The 24,528-nt window shown below is 36.9% G+C and overlaps 1 protein-coding gene across 1 annotated transcript; it reads left to right on the plus strand.

Annotated features, from left to right (window-relative positions):
• Positions 1-13,851: 13,851 nt before the first annotated feature.
• On the plus strand, positions 13,852-15,644 carry LOC131160219 (protein LURP-one-related 5-like). Its single transcript, XM_058115650.1, has 2 exons — positions 13,852-14,459; positions 15,098-15,644. Exons 1-2 carry the CDS (start codon positions 14,139-14,141, stop codon positions 15,524-15,526), a joined length of 750 nt encoding a protein of 249 aa, XP_057971633.1. The 5' UTR covers positions 13,852-14,138; the 3' UTR covers positions 15,527-15,644.
• The last annotated feature ends 8,884 nt before the right edge of the window (positions 15,645-24,528 follow it).

Raw genomic sequence — 24,528 nt, forward strand, 5'->3', positions numbered from 1 at the left:
GGAGGCTCTGGGGTCTCAGTTATCGTTTAGTACGGCATTCCATCCTCATTCAGACGGGCAGACTGAGAGGACGATACAGATACTAGAGGATATGCTCCATGCATGTGTATTAGACTTTGAGGGTAGTTGGACTTAGTTTATGCCGCTGGTAAAGTTCGCGTATAATAATAGTTACCGATCTAGTATTGGCATGGCACCGTTCGAGGCACTATACGGTAGGAGATGTCGATCTCCTTTGTTTGGGGATGAAGTGGGTGAGCAGCGAATAGTGGGGCCAGAGCTGGTGCAACAAGCGTGTGATAAAGTTCGGCTTATCAAGGACAGGATCAGTGCAGCTCAGAGCTGATAGAAAAGTTATGCTGATAATCGCCGCAAGAATCTAGAGTTTGAGGTGGGTAATAATGTGTTTTTGAAGATAGCTCCGATGAAAGGGGTTATGCGATTTGGGAAGAAGGGTAAACTTAGTCCTAGGTTTATTGGTCCATTTGAGATTCTAGATAAAGTGGGATCGGTAGCCTACAGGCTAGCTTTACCACCTGCGTTATCCAGGGTCCACGACGTATTCAATGTTGTTATGTTAAGGTAATATGTCCCAGACCCTTCTCATATTATTAGCTATGGGGAGTTAGAGCTCAATGATTCACTGGTGTATGAGAAGGTACCAGTGCAGATTCTGGATAGGAAAGTATAGGAGCTACGTAACAAGAAGATTCCTCAGGTAAAAGTTTTGTGGAGGAATCATGCGGTAGAAGAAGCTTCTTGGGAGTCTGAGGAGCAGATGAAGTAGAGGTGTCCGCATTTATTTCAAGAAGTTTGATTGGATAAAATGTAAAGTAGTTAGGTAGTTTTCTTTTGCAGGTACATATCATGGTATAATTAGTGCAGTATTTTAGTTTTGGGAGAATGGTTTCCTTTTGTATATGTAATCTCCCAAGACTCGAAATGTAACCACGGTATTCCTCCGCCATTAGTGAGGGTAAGTAATAAAATAAGTAGACCCTTTTCTTGTTAAAGGATGACGAGTTATGTGCATAGTAAATTTCGAGGATGAAATTTTATAAGGAAGGGAGAATGTAATGACCAGAATTTAAAATGGAATTTAAATGATATAGAGGAAGGGAAATGGAAACCGGAAATAGAAGAAAGCAGTCGACGACATTGAACTTTGGAAGGGATAACTGAGGGGAGGTCATCAGGGCTTCGTTGACAAATACAGCGGATTCGTCGACGAAGGCTTAAGAGAATTCGTCAACAAATACAAGGGATTCGTTGACGAAGAAATACTGAGAGAGGTTTCTGAGCCGCTTGAATTTCGTCAACGAGGAATGAATTTCGTAGACGAAATTAATGAAGGTTTCGTCGACGAAGGACGTGGCTCGTCAACGAATCCAGTTTTATATATATGTAAAAATCTGATTTTTAACTTCCTAAAGAAGCCATCTCTTTTCTCTCTCTCTCCCCTTCGGTTCTCTCTCTTTCTTTCATCTATTTTGGGCCAGATTTACACCGGATCGACGATCCGTAGCCACCATGATGCTCTTGGCGAAGTTCTCTACAAATCTGCCGGAGCGGATCGTTGGTGAAAGCTAGTTGGAAATCATCCTTGAGTTGAGGTAAAGCTTTTTAAGCCAAATTTGATCTTATGATAGTTGTAAGTAATGATGTACGCATGAAAATACTGAAGTTTAATACTAGGAATTTTTGGTTTTAGGGTATTGGTCAGGAAATCCTACGGGGGTTAGACTAGATTGTTTTAGGGGCTTTCTCAGTAGTCAGGTAAGGGGATAAACTAAGCTAGTACTTTTTGAAAAATGTCTGTATATTATTATAGAATTCGATTTCAGGGAAATGAATATATTTATATATGATTTATATTTGGGAAAATTCTGTTAAAATGACGGTATGTTGAATATGTGAAAATTTGTTTGTGTGGCATGAGTATAGAATGCTATGAAATACTGTTTCTAGAATTGTGTTTATGATACAGATTTTTATAATGGGAAAACCGGCGTACTGTCTGAGATTTTTATATGTGATATGTTTGCCGAAGTACGGGCTGTGCTATGATGTAATTTGCCAGCGTACGGGCTGTGCTATGATATGTTTGCCAGCGTACGGGCCGTGCTATGATGTGATTTTCTAGTGTATGGGTTGTGCTATGATATGTTTGCCAGTGTACGGGCTATGCTGTGATGTGAATTGCCAGTATACGGTCTGTGCTATGGTTTGCCGGCTTACGGGCCATGCTATGATAAAATGTGTAATACCGGCGTACAGGCCGATGATTTTCATGATATACGTATATATGTGAAATGATATGATTAAAGTGAAAATTAATGATATGAAATATTCATGTATCACAGTTTCAGTATATGCTATATGATATCAGAACCTAGTTGGCTTGGTCTAGGCTAGCACTTGCACGGTACCATTGCTATGTGTCCATGATCCTCGTGATCATGATATTTGTGTTAACGCCGCTATACGGAGTGGTGTGAGATTTGATGGTCGATATGGTTTTTAAAGAAGTGTGTGTGATCGCCCCTGGTGTACGGACCAGGTCTGGCAGACCCATCGGACTTACAAACTGTATGATTGACTTGGCAATGGTTGGCCAACCATTATCAGGTCCCGCCTTTGGGCCACACAACCCAGTCATGCGGGGATAATACATGACAACAGTTAGCTAACCTACGAGGATCGTTTTTATGTTATTATTACTATATAAGATGAGATATGTTTATGAAAATGCAGTATGTTTTGCCATATGTTGATATATATATATATATATATATATATATATATGTTTTCTAGATTTTACGAAATAGTACTGAATATGTTATGTATGGTATATGTAGAATACAGAATACTCATGTTGCCACACACTGGTATTAGTTTATTTCCCTTACTAAGAGGTGTCTCGCCCCTAAAATTTATAAACTTTTCAGGAGCCCCGGATAGGAGAGCAGGAAAAGCCCCGCTGATCTAGAGTTATTTATCTGCCCTCTGTGAAGGGTTAGTTTTTGTAGGGACAGTTATATTTTGGGGGAAATGTCCCTAGATATGATTTTTGGGATGTATATACTGAGATACAGTGATTGTAGTAACTCTAGTATATTATGATATATGGTATTGTGATGTATGTTATGATGAGATGTACATATTTCCTGCTGCTTAGGCTTCCGTTTTGTGTTTTGTGGTATCCCTGGTACCCACGGGTCCAGGTGGATTGTGATATGTTGAGCTGGAATGTATGATATTGATTTTATTATTATATAAAAAAAAATGTGGAAACTGAGCAGGTCGTGACAGGCAATTCCTTTGGAAAAACATCTAGAAATTCTCGTACTACTGGAGTGCTGTCAATCTTCAATTCATTTTTAGATACTTCTTTCACAAATGCTATAAACCCTTGACCTCCGTCTCAGAGTAATCTGCTCGCCTGCACGGCTGACACTAACTACCTTGGAGCACATACCCGTGAACCAACGAATCTGAATTCCTGCGTACCAGGAGGTCTGAAAATTACTTCTTTCTAACGACAATCAATGCTAGCGTGATTGGCATCCAACCAATCCATACCCAGTATTATATCAAATCCACACATATCAAACACAATCAAATCTGCCAGTAGTATTCTCCCCTTAATTTCTATCAGATAGCCTCTAAGTACCCTCTAACACCTGATCACTGACCCTGATAGTGTAGCTACCGATAGCGCGATATCTAATGACTGGGTCTCACTCTCAGATAATTTAACATAAGATGCAGAAATGAAAGAATGAGTAGAACCCGAGTCAAAAAGAACAATAACCGAATATGATAAAACAGTAAATGTACCGGTCACCACATCCGTAGCAGCCTCTACATCACCCGACGTCAGAGCGTATACTCATGCTGGGGTCACATTCCTCTGCTGGCCACCACGAGGTGCTTAACATCCTCCCCAAGTTGCCTAATGTCCTCCCTAATAGGGCCTGGGAGCTGGGACCTGGTCCTGCTAACCTGGGTATTCGCGTACCACGTGACCAAGTCTTCCGCAGTGATAACATACCCCTTTGCCTACTTGGCACTCCCCCAAATGATGTCTCCCACACGTCTGACACACCGAGTAAGTCGAAATACCCTGATTCCCCCGAGGTCCTATCATCTGCCTCTGATCTCCCCTATCGCGACCTCCTTTCCAAGGACCCCTACTGGAGCCAACCTGAAAACCCTAAGGCACAAGCCTCTTCCTCTGACTCTAAGCTGCCAAACCCCTCTGAATACCACTCTCAATAATCGTAGTTCTGTTTACAACCTCTGTGAATGTCTAAGCCCTGAAACCAATCACCTACTCAAACAAGTTCTGCCTCAGTCCCTCTTCAAACTTCCTCGCCTTTTTTCTCTTCATCAGGGGCTAGATGCGGAGCAAAATGCAAGATAAACCAAGCCGCGTACTGGGATACAATCATCTACCCCTGTACCAAATGCAGAAACTCTGCTGCCTTCGCACTTCGAATGATAGCAGGGAAATACTGCTCGAAGAATAGCTCCTTGAATCGGTCCCACGTCACTGGCACTGGAACCAGCCTCTACTCCTCTATCAAACGTGCTGATCTCCACCAGCGCTTCGCCTCCCCTGAGAGTTTGAATGTTGCAAACACCACCTTATGTTCATCTGTGCAAAAAAGCACAGCCAACTTCTCTTCAATATCCTGGACCCAATACTCAGCTACAATCGGGTCATCTCCTCAAGCAAAGGATGGGGGCTTCATCCACGTAAACTGCTCGATCGAACAGCCACGCCCCCTATAGTACCTGGCCATCTCAGCCATCACCTGCTGAGTGACACTGCACAGTACAGCATTTGTATCTCCTCCACCTATGCTGGAAGGTCCTAGCCTATCCTCCCCAGCTTTCGTGTCACTGCTTCCTAGGTCCATCCTGAAAACAAGAAACACACTTAAACACTTTATCTCCTATATGGACCTATCATGTACTAATTCAGAATTAAGTACCTTCCCTAACCTTAACTTAATATCTAGTTATGTCACCTAGACACACGACCTGACAATAGTTTACTATGGTTTTCCTGAAATCGTCACCCCAGGAAAAACACAGAAACCACCACGGTAATCCTGTACCCAGACACAGAACAAACCTCAAACCCTTTTCCTATACTCTGGTATTGCTTCTGCTGCACTCTAAAGTCTACAGAACCTAGCAACCTAGGCTCTGATACCAAACCGTAACGACCTGCTATTTATTTAACATTTTATTTATTTATTTATTCCATATATATACATATAACATAAATATCATATGTCTGAAATACTACTGATAACCTCAGGCTCAAAGAAGCACTAAGGAAACTCTGTACATCGTACATATCTAAGCAATGGTATACAAAAACTGGGAACTACTATATAAAATACCAGAAAACTATAATATTCTGAAGTATATTTACAACATGTAATGGCCAGTGACAAAATCAAAAACTTGGGATCTACTCCAACTCACTGGAACCAAAATACACCTACACTCTTAGTAAGGGCAGCACCAAAGCAACCTCTACCCGCGAGCCTGAGCTGCTCGCCTAGTTGGAACTCCTGAAAAATAATAAATTACTGGGATGAGACAACGCTCAGTAAGAGGAAATATGTTATCACTAGTGTGTGGCAGCTGAGTTGTACATATAATAACTAAAATAACACAGATACCGTAAAAATGAATAGACTGATATACTGTACAAAACACATGTAATGTAGTTTAAAATATATATCTGTGTATCTGAACTTGCTATATGTACATACTGCTAATATATGATTATAACTGCTGCTGTGTGATATATGTACATAGGAACTTATGTTATACCTTGGGATCTGTATATCATGATATATCCCCTCATAACAGGGTTGTGCAGCCAGCAGACTGGACTTACTCTGGTTGACCTACCAGGTAAGTCAATCTAAATCTCTAACATCCGCCCATCTATCTCAATCTGGCCCACTGCAATCACTCCATACCAATTGTCCCTTTATCTCGTCAAGCCGGCTACCTTAACCCAGTATGCTGGGGAGACTACAATCTCTCTTCGCACGGTTAGACGGAATTCACATACTATCTAAGTTATATGATTGCACATGTCTGAAATAGCAATGGTACCATGCTCTACTGTCTGTATCTGTTTGTAATATCCACAAGGATCTGATACTGTGTAATACTATATATACAAATATACTTATCTTGCTGCTTTTAACATGATTTCAAAACAATCATAACACTATAATTCTGTACTACAAATACTGTAATATCTTAATAACATAACTGTAGCATCTTGATGCTTTAACTATATATCTGACTATATAATCTGTCTGTATAATCTGTCTGTATAAACTGTGTAATATCTATGTATAACATCTGTAATATTTGTTTGTACTATCTGTAATATCTATATGTAATGTCTATGTATAGTATAAATATTTGTCTAAGTGTTATGGTTTAGAATCATGTTACTCTGAATAACACTGTAAATCATGCTTTCTATTAATAAACTATATATCTAGATATCTGTAAAATTTCACAATCAACATATTAAACTATAATAAACTCAAGCCACACAACTGTATAATTAAAATCTCATGTTTTGTTTCTGTAATTCTGCTGTAAAAATAATATTCATGATACTCTGTAAAAATAATCTGATCTACATGCTTGTAAATACACATTCAAAATCCTTTGATATACATATTAGAAATCTCTAGCATAACATATTTCCCTTACCTAGATTCTAAAAAACCCCTACTGAATTCTGGCCCTATACTCGCAGGGTTCCCTGCTCAACATCCTGAAAATAACATCCCCCAAAACAAAATATCAGTATTTCTTTGCATACAACATTTCTTATAACAGTAGGGAAAGCTAACACTGAATAAATTGCCTTACCCTGAAAAATGGGGATGAATTTCAAACCAACTCCACCAACGATCAGCTCCTGCAGACTTGCAGAGAACTTTACCAGGAGCGTCATGGTGGCCTCAGATCCTCAATTCGGCGAGAAATGGAGCCAAGATCGAAGAGAGAAGGGGAGAGGAGGGTTTTATAGAGAGAGAGGGTGATTTTGCGCTAAAAATTCTGTCAAAATCTGATTTTAGAAGTACTTATAGGCTCGGATTCGTCGACGAGACACGTCATCTCGTTGACGAGTCCTAAAGAAAGTTCGTCGACGAACCTGCACCCATCGTCGATGAATTTCAGAATTCCAAAAATCCCCTCTCGGTATCTTCTCGTTGATGAGACATGGCTTCGTCGACGAGATCCTCATGTATCCTCGTCGACGAATCCCCTGTGTTCGTCGACGAGGCCCTGATTAATTTCTTAGGTTATTACAATTGTATTTATTCGCTTAATTTTATATTGTTGGGTAATTGGCATAAGTTTAGAAAGACCCCAGGTTGTAGTATACTACTTGTGAATTTGAACATAACTTAGGAAGAAATTTTAAAATTCCAATTCACCCCCCCCCCCCTTTTTTGGGAATACACAAACTCCAACATATCCAAATAAAGAGCCACTCGAATTATGAAAATCTAAATGGAGAGCTGCTCGGATTGAAGCTGCTATGATTAAGAATTGTTCATAAAGCTGCTCGGATTACAAAAATCCAAACAAAGAACCACTCAGATTATGAAAATCTAAACGAAGAGCTACTCAAGTTAAAGCTGCTTAGACTAAGAAGTGCTCAAAGAGCTGCTCTGACTAAGAGTTGCTCAAAGAGATGCTCGAACTAAGAGTTGCTCAAAGAGCTGCTCGGATTTTGAAATCCAAACGAAGAGCTTCTCAGATTTTGAGAATCCAAACAAAAAGCTGCTTGGATTAAAGCTGCTCATACCAAGAGTTTCTCAAAGATCTGCTCGGACTTTGAAATCCAAACAAAGGGCTGCTCAGTTTGAAACTGCTCAGACTAAGAATTGCATAAAGAGCTGCTCAAATTAAAAAATCCAATCAAAGGAGCTGCTCAGATTTTGGACATGAAGATACAGTCAAACAGCTCCTCGAAGTTAATCACATTCCCATAATCTGCTTGGACAACGATAAAGCGGCTCAAACGAGCTGAGAACGGTCCTTAAATAACTCGGATAATCAGCTCGGCTAGTGATAAGATAGCTGGGACGAGTCGAGATTGGTCATTCAATAGCTTGGATGAGCCGAGAATGGTCCTTAAACGGCTCGAATAATCGTCTCAACTAGTGATAAGTCAACTCAGATGAGCTATGATCGGTCATTAAACGGCTCGGACAATCGGCTCAACTAGCGATAGGGTGGCTCGATTGGGCCGAGAATGGTCCTTAAATAGCTCGGATAATAGGCTGAGTTAGCGATAATTCGGCTCAGACGAGTCGAGATTGGTCAATAAATGGCTCGGATAATTGGCTCGGCCAGCATTAAGGCAGCTCGGACAAGCTAAAAACGGTCTTTAAATGGCTCAGATAATCGACTTGGCCAACGATGAGGCGGCTCAGCCGTGCCGAGAATGATTCCTATTTGGCTCGGATAAGATAGTATCATCGACTCAACTAGCAATAAGGCAGCTCAGACGAGCTGAGAATGGTGCGATGCGGCTCTGATGATATGGAAGTGGCTCGGACAAGCCGATCAGTTGTTTGGTAAGAACCAAGGCAGATCAAACGAATACATGGAAAAAAAAAAAAAGGAGACTACCTTCTAATAGCATTCAAAGTTTTTAAACTTTGGAAACAAGTTTCAAAAATTAGAAACGTGAAGGGGGGCAACTGATATACCCTAAAAATATCCTCATTAAAGAGGAAGACCGGTTTTGGTTCCCCTATTGAAACGCCTTCCATAACCAAGGAGAAGACTAAACCACCCACACTAATGAGAGGAGCGGTTACAAAAGCATATTCCAAAAAACCCCCAAATCAATATCCATAAAGTCTAAGTAACCCCCGCAAACGCAATAATGCACTCATAAATGTTGGATTATTGAAGGGTCAACCTCCACCACTATAAAAGGGGGACGTGGGGAAAGAGGTGAGATATCTAATTCGTACCCATTCTTTTATTATTGCAATTAGCCTCTCAATAAAGTCTCTTACTTAGACATCGAAACGATCCCTGGAGTACACTCCGGGTCCTCCAAGTCATTCATACCTTTTCTCTTTCAAGTGGTCGTGATCGAAGAACATCTCCAAAGATCGTTCAATTTCATTTAGAAACAGCACCAAATCGAGGGATGAAAACTTTGCCGCTAACCCATTGACGTATTCCTACTAATTCACTAGGCAAACCACAAGTGGAGAACAAAACTAAGATCTTAAGGTCGCCAAAGTCCAACTTCCCCTTTATCATACAAGTAAATTTATATATTTATAATGTACATGTTCATATTATGTTTAAAATTCTATGTACTACATACAACTTTTGTAAATGTTACGTTTTTTATATAAATTTTTTAATATTTAATAATTAAACTAAATAAATAATGAAAATTAATGTATTAAATTTTGATATGATTGCTAAAGCTAACTATCAAATTACATATGTATGTATATGTATGTATTGTGCAAATCAGAAATCAATTATTCTAGTATATACTGTAATGATTTAACATGTGCTGTTCTTCACATATATAAATAACTAAAAAAATTAAGACATATAAAACAAGAAAATGTGGTGAGAAACAGCACATACTGAATCATGATATGAACAAAAGTCCTTACAAACTGGGTTTTGCTGTCTCCCTATCATCACCTAACACTAATGAATGTGTCTTTTGCCATCAAGCACAACGTTTGTTTAATTAATTTATTCCCATTTTAATTGTTTCACTTTCTCTTTTTTGTTTTTTTAATTTTATTTTTTCACTTTTTAGCAGGAGAGAGATGTCAAATTAGAAAAGAAAAAATAATCTCTCTGCCAACTATCTAGCTAATACACAGCCCTAACTGTTCTACCATATATGGTGTACTTCACTTAGGGAGGGTTTAAATGATACCCAAGATAAATGAAAAATGAAAAAATAAAAGAGAATAAGAATATAAAAATTGGTCCAACCGGGTTGGCTCAAGTGATGAGGGCGACTTATGATTTTGGTGATCCTAAGATCACAGATTCGATTCCTCCTTTAGAGTTTACCTCGATGAATTATCAGGGGTGCATTAATGGGCGAGGGGCTTTCACCCACTCGAATTTGGTGTCGTACCATAGTGTCTAAAGTGGCACGATGATGACAAAAGCCTCCAAGGTATAATAATAATAATAATAATAATAATAATAATAATAATAATACAGTTCGATTGTTTTACAATTTGCATATCTTCACTAATTTTTTACAAAATTCCTACCATATCGCTAATGAAAATTTTTAATTTTCTTGACTACAAACATATATGTGTATATTTCTCATAAAAAAAATTAAAACACTCTTATACTGCGTTTGCGAGTACAGATCTCGAATTTTAAATTTGGATTTGGGTTTGGTCAAATTTCAATACCATTTTTTAAAATATAGGACTATCCTATATTTAGAGAGACCTTGAATTTAAATAAATGTAATGTAATATTTTAAAATTATTCAAATTCATTCATTTCAAACTTAAAGTTCGAAATTCATGCTCCCAAACACAACATTATATAATAATATAATAACAAATTTTAAATTTTTCAATCTTCGAATAAATCTTTTCGCTTATTCACAAACTTTACAAATCCAAAGTGACAACTCAACAACGTACATACTTTAAATTTCATTAATCAAAATGAAAAGGAACATGTGACAGAATAGCCTTAAAGGGAGAATAGAGGCAATGAGGATGGGCTACACATTTTGCGCATGAGTTTAGACTTGAAAGCCATCAGGGCTTACCTAAATGAAAACAAAATTAAATTAGGTAGGGTTTAAGGTTTTAAAGTAGTATATAAAGATAGCGATGCATAGTCTCATCAAACGTAAAGCCATTCACTTTTGATGAGGGAGGGGGACAACAAACGAAAAAGGGCTATAAGATAAGTATAGAGGATAGGCTATAGCCAGCCCCCCGCAGCTTCTCCTCTTAATCCTTGACCCGGCTCTTCCTCTGCCCCCATAGATTTAGCATCATCCCTATAAAATAATCCTAGTAATAAGAGGTTTTAGATTTGATTTAACACGAAGGCCAGTTCTAGGTTTATTAGGAGAGAGCCATGGAGTCGATTATGCCCTCCTCCGGTTTGGTGTCGCTCAAGGGCAGGGGTGCAAAGGCTGCAAACGAGTCAAGTCAAGCCAAGTTGTCGAACCGAGTTGTGGCAAGCTCGACTCAATTGAAGCTCGTTTCAAACTAATAAAAGAACCAAGCCACTAAACTTATTAAATTAATTGATTATTAATAATGTAATTTGAGAAAAATATATTTTAAAGTTAAAAAAATTAAATTTAATATGATTAATATTGAGTTAGTTTACGGGTCTAATATCAAGTTAGTTCATGAGTTTAATGTCAAATTAGTTCATGATTTACTAACGAACTAGTAAGCAAGCCGATAAACGAGTCGATTTCGGAAGTTGTTAAACGAGTTAGCTCACGAGTCTTTCACTCTAAATATGAACTAACTCAAACTCGACTTGTTTAGTTGATGAGTTCGAAATTTGAGCTCGAACTCAGCTTGTTTAACTTAATAAACGAGTTTAAGCAAGTCATTATCGAGTCGAACATGAAGTGAGTCACGAACAGTTGGATTCATTTACACCCATTTGAGGGGCTTCTCCAGGTTGAAATGTTGGTTGGTCAAGATTGATCAGTTGTAAATCTTTTATCTTTATCATATTTAATTTAATATACATATCTTACCAGTATCTTTTAAAGAAGAAGAGTTCTCTTTGAAGTTGGGTAGCATTGTTGAAATTGAAGTACTGCTCATAAGTCATGAGATAATATAAAGACATCTCTACCAGTTAACTTCAACATGACAGCAACAGAAAGTAATCTCAACTCCTCGGAAAAAGGAAAGGAAAAAAAAATAAAGAGGAAACTTATTTTTTTCTTATATTTTCCTTCTCCATTAAATTCTATCAAAAATAAAAATTTGCTTTAATATAACTAAAAATTAGAAAAATTAAATATTAATTATGTGTAAAATTTTAAAAAAAAATTATAAATTTGATATATTTTTTATTTTCTTTTTTACTTTCTTTATAACCAAACATGAAAATGTGAATTTCTTTATATTTTCCTTTCCTTTTCTTAATATTTTCTGAGTTCCAAGGGGGCCTTAGTGAATAGGAAATGTATATATATTTTGTTCTTTTGAAGGTTTTTATTATCATAATAGAGTCTCTACTCATCTTTTTTCTTGCTACTTGAAAGTTCATGTGTTTTGGAAGGATTACTAATTTTATATTTGGTACATTAGAATAGAATTATTGAAAGTGAAATGGAAATAAAAAAATTGTTTATCGAATTTGTAAAATTGTAAAGACCAATTCTATTCGACTCTTCTCTACCAAACGAATTTAGAAATAAAATTTTGATATACTATCGCACTTATAAATCTAATAATATAAAGGGAATTCTCCCTTTTATGGTGTCGTTTTTCAAAAATATCGACTTTATCCCAATAACTATCTATGATTATTCCAAAATACTCATTTTACTATTTACAACTATCCCAAAATGCATTTATAGTTATGTCAAATTTATTCCTATAACTACTCATAACTATTTGCAACTATACCAAAATATTCTTATACTACTTAATTTTTTATTATTTTTTTTTATAAAAAAAAAGTTTCGTGGAACACGCACACTGTGTTTGGCATGTAGGAATGAAATGGAATCAAAATGAATAGAATTAAATTTATCAGTTCATTTTATTATGATTTTGCTTCAAATTTTCATTTTATTCCTTTTCTACTCTCATTCCACTCACAAACCAAACATGACAAAAGAAAGCAAATCGTTTTTAAAAGAGCAATGATATTCATTTCGGATTTGTGAAGATTACAAGTGCACGTAACACACATATTAGAAGAAGAGTCAAGATAAAGGAACCATGTCATCACATGAGGAAAGCTATATTAATGTCCAAACTTTCCCCCCTCTCTACTCAATAAAGTTGTTAGGTTGCCTATAATAATTCCAAACCCTTGATTACGGAGAAAAAAAATTTATGTTTTTCTATAATCAGGGATTTCAGTCACTATCGCGTCACTTTGAATACAATGATACGACTCCAAATTCAAGGATGAAAGTCATTAGCCTATTGACCCATGGTAATTCGTGGGATAAACTCGCAAGAAAGAATCAAATTCGTGACCTTAGGGTTACCCACGTGAATGCATTGAATCTAATACAATTTTACCATATATATATATATATATATATATATATTAATTAAAAAATTATTAGGTTAATTAAATTTATGGATACTTTTGTTGTATACCTAATTTTTCTTTTTTATGATCGTAAACATCTTTGTCTGCGCCGGAAAGACGAATTGCCATGCGAAAGTAGTCCATGAATTTATAAGTGAACCCTTATATATATATATATATATATATATATATATATATATATATATATGAGAGAGAGAGAGAGAGGCTTTACTAGTCTGAGTGTGCGTGCAGCAGAGAGTGCATTGGCAGAAGTGTATAATGAATAAACAATCATTCCAATGACGCAAAAGTAGCAGAAACCACCACAGAGCGCACGTATGCATGGCATGGGTGGTGTGAATATATGTATGCTCATCACGGCCGACCGCGTGATGTGATTAATTAATTTAAATGAAAATTTTTTAATTGGAAAACAGGGGAGAGAGAATTAATCAATTAACTTAGTTTAAGGAAAGTAAATAAGTCATGTATGGCGGCAAGGCGTAAAGCAGAGGGACCCTAATGTAAGCAATAGCCCCAGACAAACATCCCAAGACGACGCCCCTTTAGCTACTTATCTCTCTCTTTCCACGTTCAATCCCTCCCCTCACTCAATTCCATTATAAAAACGCCAGCCATATGTTCAGAATCACCATCTGACTTCTTATTCTCTCTACTTCAATTCTCAATTCTCCCTTCCCAGGTCAGCTCCATTTAATTTTCTCGATCTTTCTCGGGTTGGATTTCTTTCTTTTCTTCTTGGGATTGAAGATCAATCAGCAGCTGCCATGTCGAGGATTTTCCCAGCAGAGAGCAGCTTCTGCTCGCGGGATTTTCCGGGAAAAGCAGGGGAAGTCAGCGGCGAAGGCAGAGATTTTGGTGGTGGAGAAATTAAATCATTGGTTCCAAGTAGTAGTGTGTTCACGGTGTGGAAGAAATCGAGCATGAGCTTTGAGGGGACGGATGGGTTCACAGTGTTCGACGACAGGGGAGGATTGGCTTTCCGAGTGGACAATTACTCTAGGAAGAATACTGGCTTCTCTGCTTCTGCTTCGCTTGTCGTCCTCATGGATGGATCTGGCAAACCTTTGCTTACTCTCAAACCCCAGGTATATTTATATACATATACATTATACACACATATATGCATACAAAATTTTAATCATTGAATCTCTCTATCTCTCAATCTTTAAATTTGGGATCCCCTGCATCTGATCCCAAGGGAGATGAACAAACACCCTCTAAAATTCTAAATCTCATGTGGGTGTTTGATAATTAGAAAAACATGAAAATTTAAAATTTAAAACAAAAAATGTTTCAGGAACAATAATACTTAGATTCGTCCTTCGTCTTTGGTATCAAATATAACATTTTATGGATATGATGATACAAACAAAAATACATTCGTAACTTTCGTTCCAAGGCCAATTCAGCCTTATTGAAATTAAACTCTCATGTGCCTACTAATTTTTTAAATACACACACACTCATATTGTTCCTAAATTCCTATCGAATTTTTAAGAAAATAAAATTCATTATGAATTATACAGTTACCTGTCTTTAACAACATCACACTCTGTTTTGGGAGAAATCTTAAATTTGAATTTGTGTGAAATTGAATAAAATGTAATGTCAAATATACTATAATAAAAGCCATTCTGCGTACAAGCCAAGATTAAAAAGAAAATATACTATAATAAAACAGGACAATACTAATTCTAATTTATGTATTTATTTGTATGAACAGAGATTGAGCATGCAGCAGCAGTGGAGTGGATACAGAGGAGAAGACGGGTGCAGGAAAAGCAATGCTCCAAACCTTAAGCTCTTCTCAATGAGAAGACCATGGAGGACGCGCAGAGACAACAATGTTAGCACAGAAGCAGAGATCTTCATGGAGCGACCCGGGAAGAGCAGCCGCTGCCCGACCCGGCCGGACTTCCGGGTTGATGGGTCTTTCAGGAAGCGGAACTGCAGTATCATCCGGGTCCAAACCGGGGAGGTGGTGGCCCGGATCGCCCGGAAGAAGGTGAACACCAAGACGCCGGTGGTGTTGAGCGATGAAGTGTTCAGCCTGAGCGTAGAAGCAGGGTGTGAGTCTGAGCTTGTGATGGCATTTGTGGTGGCGCTTGATCGAATCTGCCCCGAGCCCTTTGCCCCTCTCTTGTGTTTTTGATTGATTAATAATTGCCTCATTTTTGAAAATGTAATCTTTTGTACTTAAATAATTGATCAACATATGTGACAATCATGAGTTCAAAATGAGAATTGAGATTGTTTTGTTTTGATTGTTATTGATCTCTTTCTTTCTTCAACATTTTCTCATTTCTAGGGGGAATTTGGTGATGGGATTGAGATTGAGATTGGGAAACTTCGTTTCTCGATCTTTGATCTTACTTTGCGTAGAAATTCAAATTTATAGTAGTGGTCAGTCACGATTTTCTCTCGTGTTTACTGTTTAGTGCCAAGTCTATCAAAAATGAAATAATTTGCTGATTTACCCAATTAATTGAGAATTCTATTTTAAAGTCGAACTTAAAAAAAAAAGAATGACAATTTTGGAACAATGAGGAAAATGTATATGTTGAAAACCATCTCGAGTTCCTTTAATTAATAACAAGTTATGGGCACACGCTGTCCATGGCAAATAAGGCAATGAATCACATGACATAAAGGCATGAATTCCTTTAATTGATCCATGCGACGAGGCCTTTTAACAACCACTCAACCACCGTAATGCTTATGTAAGCCCGCCTTCCATCTCTAGTTATAGCAGCCTAACTTTCGCCCCCCCTATGGAGGGAGGGTAAGAGAAGAACCATGAGGCCTAAAATCTAGGGTTTTCTAGGGATATGATTTTTTTCCCTCACACTGGAGCGAGGAATGCTATCATGCTAATTAGAAGGGATGTTAATTATTTTAAGATATCATAATTAGCATTAATACCTCGCTTTAATGTGCATGAGGGAGAAATTATAAGAAAAAATAAATAAATAAGCTAACTGCATGATCGTGTCCATCCATCTATGAGAGAAAGAAACATCATTATTGCTATATGTGGTAAAAAAAAAAAAAAAACTCGAGTATCACTTGTTCTACAGTGAACACGCATGCAAATCAAGTAAGTCAACCCAATTAATGACTTCTACTTATCACAGCTAACTAAACTCTGTGGAAAAAACTTATAGATACGATAGATTTGCACAGAGAGATCAAAGTTTTTATAGCTAGATGATGAGTCGTTTGTTAATTCGGTTAAATGATATTATAAATTGGACAAATTAGCTCAAAATAAATTTAAAAGGTGGATAAATTATCAAATAATAAATTTGGGAGGGAAAGGGAATGACCTTAAAACCAAATGAAATGAGCTTATCATTTGTAACATATTATATATTTTTTATTACTTATAAAAATTTAACTTAATATGAAAACTCGCAAACCAAACTAAAAATGTGAAAACCAACTTTCCTAAAGGTTTAATGATAGAATCGATCGAATTATCAAAGTTCACTAATCAAAATTATTAGATTAATATTGGTCCAATTGATTATTTTGATCCAACTATATGTGGCTAATATTTCAAGCAACTAACCCTATTATTCCTCTGCATTTTACCCATAGAATATGCTATTGAAAAATCATCATGTTAGATTAAAAGGATGAGAGCCTAAAAGTCCAATTGGTTTGATCTTGTTCATTTAGCAAAAAATCAATCCTAAATCAAACTAATAAGGATGTGATTTGGGTCGATTTGGATCGGTTTGATTATCGGGGCAATTGGTTTAGGTTTGTAATTTAGTTTGTTAGTTGGCAAAATACAAATGAAAAAAAAAAGTAAAACTAAAAATACAAAAGAACGTGTGAAAGTTATGCTAAGCATAATAGGACATGCTACATTAAAAATGCTACTTATACTATTATTCAAGTCATAGATTAGTAGACTTCTCATAAAAAAAAATAACAGTAATAATATAAAAATACGATGTAACATAATAAGTACTTTATAATTTTCAAATAAATAAAAATTTGAAATTAATCAAAAAAAATATTATATTAATTGTCTAACATATGCTTATTGTCATCCAAAAGGATCAAAGCATTATATCCACAGCAAAAATAAAACAAAAAACATAAAAATTAATACCCTCCAAAATGTGCTAGTCGTATAGTCCATCCTTTGTATTCTTTCATAAGTCTCGAGTAGTTATAAGCTCTTATTAATTTTATTTTTATTTTCTTTACATATATATATTTTTTTTTGGATTACACACCGGGTTTCTACGTGTCCGTTTTAGGTCCACGTGACTAATCTCGCGCCCCTTGAAACCGACCTCACAACTCCAAAGGAAGGTAAATTTTAGGAATCCAGGGACGGAAACGAACTCGAGAGAGTTTGAACACCTGATCTCGTAAGAGGCACTCTAACAGTCTGCACTACCACCTGAACCACGCCCTGGGGGGTTTTCTTTACATATATTCATTGGAGGTGAGTTGGGTTAGACCGGGTGGGTTAGACACTAAACCCACAAACCAAACCATTTAGTTGGGTTGTGCAAAATGGTCGGGAAGCCGCCAACTGATTCATAAACCATTCGAATTGAAAACAAACCTAATGTATTTTCATTACTGAAGCTCATATTAAGTTTGTGATACATGAGGAAAACTAACTCATCTACCATCATATATCTTTTTCTGTCCGTCCCTCTTAAAATTAAAGCGCAAGGGCTTTAATACAAACGAAAATTTAAGTTGGATGGTAAACTTAACCCATCTATAATTGAGTGGTAGGAGCATAGCTGGTTTGCCATTTGGTTGCTGCAAAATTATTTTTTAAAGGGGAAAAAATGTACCAGGATGCTTTGAAGCACAACATAATTAGAGCATCATATGTCAATAATCAGCGGGCATGGTGTGATGGATTCTCCATTTTAGTTTATTTAAAGTTATCGAATCCAAAGAACTTTCTTGGCTATGGGTTTTTTCTAGAATATCAGAAGTTTATATATATCCATCGTAGAGTTGATTTGATGAATTCTGCATTTTTTTGTTTATTTAAATCAATCAAATCCTAAGAATTTTCTTGGCATCCTATGGGAGTTTTCCTAAAATATCAAAATATATTAATAGTTTTTAAATTGACTTGATTTGATTGATGTGACATATTTTTTTTTTAATCTGTCAAATATTAAGAATGGAGAATCCCGCATGTCCCGATAACGAACTTTATTTTGTACAAGCTGCATGAACTTGGAAGAGAGAGAGAGAGAGAGAGAGAGATTTTACTCTAAATATTTAAAAAAAAAATTTACATAAGTGAACACTAACTTTTTTTTTTTTTTTTTTAAGAAGGGCGGCACGGCCATTTATTTATTGATAACCCCTCACTTTTGAAAGAGGAATATCGTGGTTACAAGATAATCAATGGGAGATAACGAAAGACAATACGTTAAAAACCTCCCAAATAACAACACCCACATCCAGTCAAAAACCGGGTTACAAGTCCAAACAAAACAAAACAAAACAAGACCTACAAAACAAACATCACACAACAAAATAAAACAAAAGATAACAACATAAAGCATAAGTTAAAACCAAAAGAAAATCAGTTAAACATACCTCATATAAGTCGTACTCATCTTCTCCAATTTATACAAACCATTGCTAACTCTAGGGAGTTGACTACTATTTGTAAACAAATTATTCCTCCCCATAGCACCTTGTCGAGCCAAGGCATCTGCCACTTTGTTCCCTTCTCTATACCAATGATTTATCAAAAAATTTACTCCCTCCAATAAACCAATAAGTTGCTCCCAAAAATCCCACAAATACCACAATGAGCACTTCCTGGCTCTTATCCAATTAACTACAATATTCAAATCACATTCAATATCGATACAGGTATGTCCCAAATGTTTGCAAATCTTTATTCCCTCCAACACAGCTCTCAATTCAGTTTCATTACTTGAACAAGAACCAAAATATTTTGAAAAACCGATCACAAAAGAACCTATATGGTCTCTAAGGATGTCACCACCACCCGCCGGCCCTGGGTTCCCCAGGCCGCTCCCATCCAAATTTAGTTTCAACCTCCCTTGCCTCGGTTTTAGTCATCTCACACTTTACATAGTTTTAATTCTTTTATCCACAATTTGCACTTCTAGATTCTGCAATACCCGAAAATCAGTATCCTTTAACTGAACCATTTCTGTCATGTTCCTACTCAAAACCCCACCCAATACTTAATGGAGAGCCACACATCAGTACTACTCTCTAATTTTCCTCCCATTCTAGTCACACATCTCCTTCTCCATAGCCTCCAAACTACTAAATAAGGAATCAAACCCATCAATGAACCCAGTTGAGAGAACCTGAAAGCCCTATTAAACCACATTAGGACTCTTTCTTTCCAACTTTCTTGCCTAAGGAAAGGAACACCTACCTCCACCGAAACCTTCCTCCAAACCTTAGAAGCAAGGTCTCCCTTATTTAACACATGCTCCAAATCTTCTGATTGCCTCATCTTACAACAATTACAAGCCAAAACAAGTGAAACCCCCACCCTTCTCACCTTTTCATCAACACTTAGGCACTCAAAAGTAGCCTTCCACATACAGATAGAAATTTTCTTCGGTAACCATTTGTTCCAAACCCACTTAGCCCAATCAAATTTTGGAGCTCTAACTCTGATAACATCCCATGCAGATTTTGTATTAAAGCAACCATCCTTTTTCAGGAGCCATAACAGAATGTCGGAAAGATTTCTCACCTTTTCCATCACTTCATCCGCTTTACTAAACCCTAGAATCCTCTGCAAATTTTCCACATCCCACGCATTATTGATGACCAAATCTTTTAATTTGATATGAGATTGTGCACCATTTGGACAATCTGCAAACAAAGGTCCCAAATCTAGAAACTTATCATACCACAATTTTACATCTCCTTCTCTAACCTTCCACTTAGAATTACTTAACAGTTCAGGCATACCCTGCAAAACTTTCCTCCAAAAGGAAGAATCCGATCCATGCGATCTGCAAAGAGCAATATGTCCTCCTTTCACATATTTAGCCTTAAAAATCTAGCCCATAAAGAATTTTGCGTTAATAAATGTCAACCAAACTTCATGAACAAATACCATTGCACTTCCCAAATGTCCCTTTCTCCAATGCCCCCCTCCTCCACAGGAACACACAATTTCTTCCAAGTCCTCTATTTCATTTTTTCTTTTTCATCCTTAAATCCCCAGAAAAAAGAAGCAAACATACCTTGTATCTTTTTAATCACCAGTTTCGGTACATTTAGAACAACTAACAGATGCAATGACATACTTGAAAGCACATGTCTCAACAAAACAAGATGACCTCCTTAAGACAACAGTCTACTTTTCCAGCCCTCAACTCTCTTACTGATTTTTTGGATTAAAGAGTCAAAATGACAGCCTTTCAATTTATCATCCACTATTGGCATACCCAAATACGTAAAAGGAAATTTACCTCAATAAAACCAGTCTCTTGAAGAATTTCTCCTTTCCTCTGAACACCTAACTTGTTTGAGAAAAAAAATAGCTTATTTATCTTTATTCACCCTTGGCCAGTCTAGTTTTCATACTCCTTAATCACCTCCATTAATTGACTAACAGATTTTTTTCCAACATTAGCAAAAATAACAACATCATCCGCGTACATTAAATGCGATATAATAGGTGCACCACACGGGTGTGCAAATGGTAAAATCCGCTTCTCAAACAACTTTTTTTGAATTAATTTAGAAAGAATTTCTTCCAGATGATGAAAATATATGGCGACAACGAATCCCCTTGCCTCGAGCCCCTTTTTGACTTGAAGAAACCTCTATAAGTGCCATGCATCATGACAAAAAACCATGGAGTGGAAATACAATTCTGAATCAATTTACAAAACCAATCTGGAAAACCAAGAGCCTGAAACATCTTATCTACCACCTGTCACTCCACACGATCATATGCTTTGCTCATATCAAGCTTTAGCATTATATTACCTCCTCTCACCCGCCTATGTAATAATTTTGTCATCTCTTGAGTAAGCGTTATATTTTCAAAAATACTCCTCCCTTTCACAAAAGCACCTTCCTCTAAAGATATTAAATCACACATCACCAACGAAAGCTTGTCACCAAAGATTTTGGAGAAATTTTACAGATTACGTTACAAAGGCTTATCGGCCGAAATTTATCAAAAGACTGAGGATCCTTTACCTTAGGAATAAGCACTATGTAAGAGGAACAAAAATACCGAGGCAACATATCACCTCTGAAGAATTCTCTTACCGCATCCATCACATCATTTTTAATAATCTTCCAACAGGTAATATAAAAAGAAGACCCAAACCCATCCGGTCCCGGGCCACCATTCACAGAAATAGACGAAACAGCTTCATAAACCTCCTCCTCAGTCGGTTCTTCCCTCAGCTGACCTATCAACTCCTCAGAAACCACCGAATGGATGATATCTTCCAGGTTTGACCTTTGCACTGAACTATTTTGCCCCAAGAATCGCTCAAAATACTTCACGGCCTCATCATGGACCGTCTGCATACTTTCTAACACCAAACCATTAGGAAGCGTCATTGAATTTACACAAGAATTTCACTTTTTTTGCGTAATCACAACATGGAAAAACTTTGAATTTTGATCCCCATCTATCAACCATTTCATCTTTTCTTGTTGCGCCAATCTAGCCTCTTCCCTTTTTTACCAAACCTCCAATTCAGCCTTACAAACAAGGAACTCTTCTTCAACTGATCCCGAGTATTCTGTCTGCAGTAAATTCTCATATTTTTCCACTCTTTCCTCCAACTCTTGAATAAAACTACCAACACGACCAAAAGTATATTTATTCCATACCCTAAGCCTCTATTTTAGCCTTTTTAATTTACCTGCCAATTTACACAATCCTGAATCCGCCACAATGTGATCTCTCCAAGATGATTCAACCATTTCCAAAAATCCCCATGTGACGTCCACATGTTCTGAAACCTAAAAGGCGCTGACCCATACCTCTCCATACTCGCATACAGCTGTAATAAGATAGGAGAATGATCTGAAGTATTTCTTTTCAACAAAGAAGTCTTAGTTTCACCATATTTTATAGAAAAAATATTATTAATCAGCACCATGTCCAGTTTCGCCCAACTTCTTCTCAAACCTTGTTGGCCGTTACACCATAAAAATTGACTTCCTTCGAATTTGAGGTCCAATAACCCACAACTATTAATACAACCATTGAATTCAGTCATAGACGAACCCAAGCGAGGTCTACCTCCCACCCTTTCCTCATATGACCGAATTACATTAAAATCTGTCATAACAACTCAAGCCACATCAACACTCGACATCCCCTGAAGCTGTTCCCATAAATCTCTTCTCTCAATATGATAACATTTAGCATATACAAAAGTAAGAAGCAGGGAACCTCTATCCTCTGTTAACGAAACTGTCATACATTGATTTAAGGTACCCACCCAATCCACTTGAACATCATCTTTTCAGAACAACCAAATCGTCCCACCTTCCTTTACATTAGAGCAAAAATTAGTAAATTGCAAATACATTGCCCACCTTCGTATTTTTTCTATATCTTGAAAAGGTTCCGAGACTACCAAAATTGAAACTTTCTGATCCTTTACAATTTGTTTCAATCTACTCTTCGACGTGCCCAACCCTCTTATATTCCAAAACATAATTTTGTCAATCATAGGTTCAACTTTTGAGGTACTGCCCTAGACCTCTTAGACTTTCTCACTTGTCCATCATCTTTATTTTTTCCTTCCGATTCCCTCATTGTCATATTACCTGGATCAGAATAATATTCTTTTTGAGTGGATGAGAGTGGAGGGATAATTATGATGTGTTAAGTGAACACCAACTTGATTTAAAAGTTTAAGCATATTAGGTCTTAGGTCCAACCATATATATAAGCATCAATTATCCACTCAATTTTTTCAATGTGAGACAAACTCACAAGTGGAATTCTCAACAATCTCCCTTTCACTTGTGAGTTCCAACTGTCCCACCTTGAACTGATATTATCTCCCTTATTAGAGTAAGCCCAATTTTCCAACAGTTGCTCAAGTGGACCTTACCACCGCACCTTATATATCTCGGATTGCATTTCACGTGCCTCCGAATCAATCCTACTTCCCACGTCTTGACCCTATTCAGATCCATCTTAATTCTAGGCCTAGATGATCCTTATTGACCTCGATTACACACTTGGTCCTCTAACTTTTAGCACGTTAGAAGAATTAACTTTACGCTTCGACATTTTGCGATGTTACTCATCCAAAGTTACAAACCATCGGCTCTAATACCACTTGTTAGCACTAGGGATGGCAAAAACGGGCCGGAGGTTGGGTACGGGCCGATCGTAAATGGGCCAAGTCATAAACGATTCGAGTCATAAATGGGTTGATGTTAAATAGGTCATGCCCATGCCAACCCTAACCCACTCGTTTAATAAACAAGCGGGTCACGGGTTACTCGTTTAAAAAATATAATTTATTTATTTTAAAATTTTTAAAATTTTCATATAAAATGGTATATTTGCATTATAAATCAATCAATCAAATCCTAAGAATTTTCTTCGCATCCTATGGGAGTTTTCCTAAAATATCAAAATATATTAAGAAGGAAAAAACCCGCAAGTCCCTATAACGAACTCTATTTTGTACAAGTTGCATGAACTTGGAAGAGAGAGAGAGAAATTTTACTCTAAATATTTTTTTTAAAAAATTACATGGGTGAGCACCAACTTGATCTAAAAGTTTAAGCATATTAGGTCTTGGGTCCAATCATGTATATAAGCACCAATTATCCACTCAATTTTTCCAATGCGGGACAAACTCACAAGTGGAATTCTTAATAATCTCCCCCTCACTTGTGATTTCCAACTGTTACCCCCTTGAACTGATATTATCTCCCTTATAGGAGTATGCCCAATTTTTCAACAGTTGCTCAAGTGGACCTTACCATTGCACCTTATGTATCTCGGATTGCATTCCACGTGCCTTCAAATCAATCCTACTTCTCACGTCTTGACCCTATTCGGATCCATCTTAATTTTAAGCCTAGATGATTCTTATTGACCTCGATCACACACTTGGTCCTCTAACGTTTAACACGTTAGAAGAATTAACTTTA

Source organism: Malania oleifera, chromosome 7 (genome assembly GCF_029873635.1).
Source record: "Malania oleifera isolate guangnan ecotype guangnan chromosome 7, ASM2987363v1, whole genome shotgun sequence".
NCBI classification, from domain to species: Eukaryota; Viridiplantae; Streptophyta; class Magnoliopsida; order Santalales; family Ximeniaceae; genus Malania; species Malania oleifera.